This window comes from Garra rufa, chromosome 1 (genome assembly GCF_049309525.1).
Source record: "Garra rufa chromosome 1, GarRuf1.0, whole genome shotgun sequence".
Classification (NCBI taxonomy): domain Eukaryota; kingdom Metazoa; phylum Chordata; class Actinopteri; order Cypriniformes; family Cyprinidae; genus Garra; species Garra rufa.
In genome coordinates, this window is record NC_133361.1 from 19,441,859 (window position 1) to 19,449,987 (window position 8,129).

General features: G+C 33.2%; 1 protein-coding gene across 2 annotated transcripts in view; it reads right to left on the reverse strand.

Moving 5' to 3' along the window:
* Positions 1-5,397: 5,397 nt before the first annotated feature.
* Positions 5,398-8,129, reverse strand: part of LOC141343664 (protein shisa-6-like) — a 161,921-nt gene continuing 159,189 nt past the window's right edge. For both annotated transcript variants that reach the window (XM_073848265.1, XM_073848258.1), the window contains 2 exons: positions 6,106-6,111; positions 5,398-6,023 (listed from right to left, as the gene is read on the reverse strand). In XM_073848265.1, coding sequence (XP_073704366.1) covers positions 5,398-6,023; positions 6,106-6,111 — 632 coding nt within the window. The remainder of the gene's footprint in view (positions 6,024-6,105; positions 6,112-8,129) is intronic.

Here is an 8,129-nt window from a genome sequence, read left to right on the forward strand (position 1 = left end):
TCGTCAAATATACTTGGGGTGGGTTGATTATGCTAGAAAATGTCCGAACGGAACCGATGAGAATGCAGAAAGCAACCCATAACCCACAAAGCCAACTCACTGTTTAACTGCAGCTAACCGAGCGTATTTACAAATCACCTACGCAGAATGAAACACTGTCACAGGTGCACTAAAAACTCAATGACCGGCGTATCCTAGAAGAAACCCAGAAACCAAACAGATAACCCAGCTAACAACGATACGTTCTAAGAATGTTTTGCTAACGTTCACATTAGGTTATAAAAATGGTATTTCGGAATGTTCCCGGTTATATGAATGTTAAACGAACATTCCATTTTATCATTCTGAATGTTACTTTTGAATATTCTCCGAACATTCTAAAACAAGTAGTAACGTTTAAAAAACATTAGATGAACAGTCAGCTAAAACGTTCCATTTTATCATTTTGCAGACAATATAGGAACGTTATGTTTGAATGTTCTCTGACATTCAAAAGTAACGTTTAAAAATTTGGATAGATAAAATGTTTTAGAAAAAAAAACATTCCAAAAGGTTCCAAAAGTTCCATAAATGATGTCTAAATAATAACTTTGAATAAACTTTCTATTACTCTTACTGGAAGAACAAGTACAAAATGCTGTTGATAGAGCTTCATTTGGAAAACATTACTTTTGAATGTTCTCTGGGATTCAAAAGTAGCAACGTCCAACTAAAACGTTTCAGAAAAATGTTCAAACTCGAAAACTACAAAAGAAAAAAAATTAAAGCAAGAAACAAAAAAAGGGTTTCCCCAAGGTTTTTCAAGTTAAGCTCTATTGACATTAAAAAAAAAAAAAAAAAAAAAAAATTGCCATTTATTTATTTATTTATTTATGCATTTATTTTTGCATTTATTGATTTATTTATTTATGCATTTATGGGTAACACTTTCTATGAAGCCCCTATTTATAACACATTATAAGGGTATTTCTAAGGCATTATAATAAATGCATAATGCATTATAAGAAACCTTATAATATGTTATACCATCTCATGAATAATCATAACAACAATTATAATACATTATAATACTTGAGTATTTGAGGTTATAACTTTTAAGATTATGATCATTTATAACACACAATGAACGGCATATTAAATCTTCTTAATTTATAATGGACTATATCATATTACATTTATTTTTTTACATTATATTACGCTTTGTTTTGATGGTCCCCTAAGTCTATTGATTATAAGCTTAAACTTTCTAGCTACATGCCAACTAACACTCCTTAGAGTATTAGGCTTAGGTTATGGTTGGGATAGGTAGAATGTTCACGTACTTGCAAAGTTACTTATAATATAACATAATAGTTTGTCTTTTGGGGAAACATCGAAATTTAGTGTTAGCATATATTCAGCATAATAATAATTACTGCTAGCTGACATGCAGTTGCAGAGTTACTTATCAAAAGCTGTCTGAAGGGTACCATCAAAATCATCAAACTGTTCATATTACACATTTATCTAAACTGATACCTGATCTTAGGGTTCTTTGAGAAATATTATTATAATTACTTATAAGTGGTCTTTGTATGCTTTAAGTAAAGTGACATGAGAAACATGGCAAGATATGAAACTTATAATATGTTATAACTATGAGGAGGTAATCATTCTCTTAAAAGCTATAACCACAAAAAAGTAAAAAATTATAATACATTAAAACTGTTCTTATGAATACTCATGAGATGATATAACATATTATAAGGTTTTATGCATTCATTATAATGCCTTAAGAATACCCTTATAATGTATTATAAATACGGGCTTCATAGTGTCATGTATCTGGTCTGTCTTCTCATCTTGAACTCTTGCACACACATTCTGGACTGCAATCCCCATAAGCCACTGCACCAATCACTGCACACAGCTGCTCCTTGTTTCCCACTGAACTGATTGCTGCACACACCTGTTTCACATTTACCCACATGCATTTAAGCCACAGACACACACACTTCCTGGCGAAGTCTTACCGTTCCCTATGGTCGTAATTCCAAGCGTTTTTCTCTGTGTTGGATTATCTGTGTATGACTCTGGACTGTGTACCCCGTTGACGATTCCTGCTTCCTGCCATTGCGACCATTCCCTGTCTATCGAACTGTTTCCCGGATTACCTACGTTGTTCCTGTTTTCTGGTGATTATTCTGGCCTGTTGACGATTCTAAATAAATGCTGCAAATGGATCCGCACGTCTCTGACCCTCCCTGTGACACATAGAAAGTGTTACCCATTTATGCATTTATTTTTGCATTTATTTATTTATTTATGCATTTATTTATGCATTTATTCAATTCTCAAAAAGTAATGTTTTCATAATATTTGCAAAATGATCATATGGAACATTTCCTTTACATTTTCCAAATGAAGCTCTATCAACAGCATTTTGTACTTCTTCCAGTAACATTAACAGAATGTTCATTCAAAGTTATCTGGACTTTATTAATGTTCTCAAAATGTGAGAACAAAAGCATTTCAAGTTTTTTAAATGTTACTTTTGAATTTCAGAGGACATTTAAAAGTAACATTCCAATATATTTGCAAAATTTGAAACTTTTCAAAGTTTCAAGTTAAGCTCTATTGACATTTTAATTTTTGTAAAATATTTTTTTCTTAACCATTGTCATGTTTTTATTTTATTTATTTATGCATTTATTCAATTCTCAAAAAGCCTAAAACCCTTAGAAACCTCAGAAAATAATTTCTTAATTTATTTGTTTGTTATAAATCTTAAAAGAAATTTAACATCATTAGTAGAAAGCTTAAAAGGTCTGTTGACAGCATTTGTAGAATAAAATTGATTACTAAATAAATAAATACCTAAAATATATAAATAATACATTTATTTGTTTAATAAATATTTATTAATAACATTTGCAAAATTTGAAAGTTTCCCCAATGTTTTTTAAGTTAAGCTCTATTGACATTTTAACTTTTTTTTCTTAACCATTGTCATGTTTTTATTTATTTATGCATTTATTTATGCATTTATTCAATTCTCAAAAAGCCTAAAACTTTCAAATGTTATTAGAATGTTACTTTTAAATGTTCTCTGAAATTCAAAAGTAACATTTAAAAAAACTTGAAATGTTTCAGAAAAAACATTCCAAAAGGTTCATTTTGCAAACATTATGGAAACATTACTTTTGAATGTGCTCTGGGATTCAAAAGTAGCAATGTCCAACTAAAACATTTCAGAAAAACGTTCAAACTCGAAAACTAAAAGAACATTTTAAGACAACAACAACAAAGGCTTTTAGGCTTTTTGAGAATTGAATAAATGCATAAATGCATAAATAAATAAAAACATGACAATGGTTAAGAAAAAAAATTTAAAATGTCAATAGAGCTTAACTTGAAAAACATTGTTTCAAATTTTGCAAATGTTATTGGAATGTTACTTTTAAATGTTCTCTGAAATTTAAAAGTAACATGTAAAAACTTGAAATGTCTCAAAAAAAAAAAAAAAAAAAAACATTCCAAAAGGTTCCAAAGATTCCATAACCAATGTATAAATAATGCTTTTGTTCTAACATTTTTAAAACATTATTAAAGTCCAGATAACTTTGAATGAACATTCTATTAATGTTACTGGAAGAACAACTACAAAATGCTGTTGATAGAGCTTCTTTTGGAAAATGTTAAGGAAATGTTTCATATGATCATTTCACAAACATTATGGAAACAATACTTTTGAATGTTCTCTGAAATTCAAAAGTAGCAACGTCCAACTAAAACGTGAAAACTATAAAAAAAAAAAAAAGTTTTAAAACAACAACAAAAAAGGATTTAAGGCTTTTTGAGAATTTAATAAATGCATAAATAACTAAATAAATATATGACAATGGTTAAGAAAAAAATAAAAATAAAAATTTAAATTTTGCAAATGTTATTGGAATGTTCTCTGAAATTCAAAAGTAACATTTAAAAACTTGATATGTTTCAGAAAAACATTCCAAAAGGTTTCAAACGTACCATAACCAATGTATAAATTAAATTAAATGCTTTTGTTCTAACATTTTTAAAACACTATTAAAGTCCAGATAACTTTGAACATTCTGTTAATGTTACTGGAAGAACAACTACAACAACTACAAAATGCTGTGGCTAGGGCTAAATTTGATAAACGTTAAGGGAATGGTCCATATTATCATTTTGCAGACATTATGGGAATGTAAATGTTTAACATAAAACTTTAAACTCAAAAAATAACTAAAATATATTTTTTTTAAACTGCTTTTAGGCTTTTTAACAATTGAATAAATAAAGGTTGAAAATGTTAAATGAACATTCTAATATATAATTTAGAAACGTTATTGGAGCGTTACTTTTTTATGTTATCTGAACATCCCAAAACAAGTAGTAAAGTCCAGATAACTTTGAGCTAATGTTCTACTGGAAGAACAATTACAGAATGCTGTCAACAGAGCTTAACTGGAAAAACATTAGGGAATGTTGAATGCTACTTTTGAATGTTCTCTGACATTCAAACATAACATAACATAAATTTAAAAAAAAAAAAAAAACTTTGAATGAACATTCTATTTAATGTTGCTGGAAGAACAATTACATGTGCTGTTGACTCTGCTTGATTTAAAAAATGTTAAAGGAACATTCCAAATGGAATTTTGCAAACAGTATGGGAATGTTTTTTGAATGTTCAAAAGTAAAAAAAAAAAAAGAGTTAGATGGACACCCAGCCAAAATACTTCAGGAGCAAACGTTTCATAAACAATACTGTACTAAAGTCTCGAGAACATGAAAACAAAACCAAATTGAATAATTTGTTCTATCAAAGTTACTGGTAGAATGCTCATCCATAACTTTTCCAGAACGTTAGCTAAAGTTCTAAAAACGATCACTGTTCGCTGGGAATGCGACAAAGGGAAGAAAAACGACGTCAGTCATTTATTGTGCTTTTAAAACCTTTCCCCACTTCGTTATCGAAACGGGGCGTGTTTTGAGAAGAGGCACTCACTAAAAGTGCTTACGCCAGTTTATATTCAACCGCTAATGCTATTGTTTAGGACTCGAGTTAGAAATCATAAATCTATATAGGTTGTGTTTTACGGTACGTATAAAGTCAGTGCAGGTTTTCGCAGCAGTTCTGCAAAAATAGTGTCAGGTTTCTAGTCTGGCGTCGGCGCGAAGCCCTTGGCGTTTGCTCTACGTGCGAGAAGAAAAGTCTGGATCCTTCCCAAGCCGACCCGGAAACCGATGGAGTGGAAAGCCTGCGCTGGAAGCGGGGACGGGTCAAGGTGGGACGCTTAAAAAAAAGAAACCTGTCGAAGTGGGCCGCCGCCTCGAATTCCTCCAGCTGGATTGTTTTGTTGACATCATTCGCTCTCTCGCCTCTCCCTCTCAGACAGTTACTTCGGTCTTACTGGCGGTTCTGTACTGATGATGGTGATGTCCCGGTATATACTGCAGGTGGTCAACCGTGTGCATGCGGCGGTTGGCGAACTGTTGCCTTTTGTTGCCCGCCTGCGCGCTGTTAACAGTCAGTGTGTTGTAGGACTCGTTGTTGCTGCTGCTGGGGTGCGAGTGCATCTTCATCATTTTGTAGTGCCGGTCCATGACCGGTGTGGTCGGCATGAACATGTCCGTGTGCGACAGCGCCCGCGACATGGCCTTCTCCCGGAAATTGGAGCGCCGCAGGGAGAGCATCTTATCCGGCGAGAGCAGCGGGTCCTGGGAGTGCAGTCGGTCGGCCGACAGCAGCTGCTCCTCGGAGAGGATGCGTCCGTGGTACGGTGACAGACCGCCGGCGCCGCTGTATGCCGACAGGCCGTAGTCTCGGTGCGGTTTGGAGCGGGCGGGCGAGAGCACGTGGTCCTGGGACATGGCGCGCTGGACGCGTTTGGGCTTTTGGCGCTGCGCGGGCGGCTCCACGTTCAGCTTGATCATGTGCGTCTGCAGGTTGCCGCCGCGAGGCGTCGGATCGTGTAAATGGTGCTTGCGGATGTAATACTCGTCGTCCTTGTCGCCTGAGAAAGAGAGAGTAGTGCAGTGTTGTTAACACAAAACTAAAATTGTTGAAAAACATTTACACGATCCTATTTTTTTTACTTGTCACTTTTTAGTTTAACTCTCTGGGCCTCTTTGTTTAGGACTCACACTTGGCTTCTTTGCGGTCAAAAGTGATCTAAGCCTTAAAGGGATAGTTCACCCAAAAATGAAAATTTGATGTTTATCTGTTTACCCCCAGGGCATCCAAGATGTAGGTGACTTTGTTTCTTCAGTAGAACACAAACGAAGATTTTTAACTCAAACCTTTGCAGTCTGTTAGTCATATAATGACAGTAAATGGGCACCAAACCTTTGAAAGTAAAAAAAAAAAAAAAAAAAAAAAACATGCACAGACAAATCCAAATTACAACCTGCGGCTCGTGACGATACACTGATGTCCTAAGACATGAAACGATCGGTTTTTGCTAGAAACTGAACAGTATTTAATTTTTTTTTTTTAAACTTTGATATACAGCAATGTCCTGAGCATGTGCTCAACATCCAGCGCATTACATGTGTACACGCTCTGGCGTAGTATACGCAAACACCGGAAGCGATCTGTTGCATGTATACGACACTCGTTGTTTACACAGTGCACAGAGATTGTGGGTAAAGCAGCTATTCAAAATGGTAATTACTTGCGCTTATCCTGATTGTTCAAACCGATTTAAAGCTAAAAGATTACATTTGCTTGCGTAAACTCATCTGGGACTGTTGATTTTTCACAGCTTTCCCGATTTCAGCCGCTATACCCACAATCTCTGTGCATTGTGTAAAGTTTACACTGTAAACAATGAGTGTCGTATACACGAGACAGATCACTTCCAGCATGTACACATGTAATTTGTGTCTTAGGACATCAATGTATCGTCACAAGCCACAGGGTGTAATTTAGATTTGTTTGTGCATGTTTTTATTTTTATTTTTAAAGGGTTTGGTGCCCATCCACTGCCATTATATGACTAACAGACTGCAACGGTTTGAGTTAAAAATCTTCGTTTGTGTTCTACTGAAGAAACAAAGTCACCTACATCTTGGATGCCCTGGGGGTAAGCAAATAAACATCAAATTTTAAACTAACATTCAAACTATCCTTTTAAAAAGTTTTTTTTTTTTTCTTCAGGAAAATCAATAAAGTATTATTCAATAATATTTTGTGATTATTATTTAGAACTTTGAGGAGTTTTTATGATACTATGCAATACTTACACAATTTAAATTTACATTTTTTCCACTAGAATTATTAATTTTTTGTATTTAGTGACTTATTTATTATTTTTCAATAAATGCAACATTTCTCATTAAAATTGCTTAATTGCTAAATACTTTTCAATTCTTTTTTTCCTTTTTCAGCACAGTGGCTGATTTGTAGCTTGTACCACCAAAAGATTCTCTGAATTACTGCAGCTTTTTGTATTTCCTATTCATTTCCTATGTCAAAGGAGCCAAGTGTGACTTTGTTTTTACCTTTTAACATATCCAAATCATATCAGTGATTTTTTTGTTTGTTTGATCACATAGCTAATGCAACAAAAGTCACCAAGTGTCATCTCATTCTGATGAAGGTACGGTTTTTAAAAAGAGGCCCAATCTGAAATCTCCTTAAACTAAAACTGAATTAAAGATGAGCCGATATATTCAAAATAATAAAATAAAACTATATATACAGTAAGATTTTTTTTAAGTGTTTTTTAAAGTCTCTTCTGCTCATCAAGTCTGCATTTATTTGATCCAAAATATAGGAAAAGCTGTAATATTGTGAAATATATTCACAATTTAAAATATCTGTTTTCTATTTGTATATATATTAAAATGTAATTTATTTCTGTGATTTTAAAGCTGAATTTTTTGCATCATTACTCCAGTCTTCAGTGTCAGAAATCACTCTAATATGCTGATTTGATGCTTAATAAACATGCATTATTATTATTAGTATTTAAAACAGCTGAGTGCGTTTTTTTTAGGATTCTTGCTTAATATAAAGATCCAAAGTCCAAATAAAAAAGTTTTGTAACATTATAGACTATACCATTCAAAAGCTTGTAGTCAGTATTTTTTTCAGGAAAGAAATGATAGAATTTAAT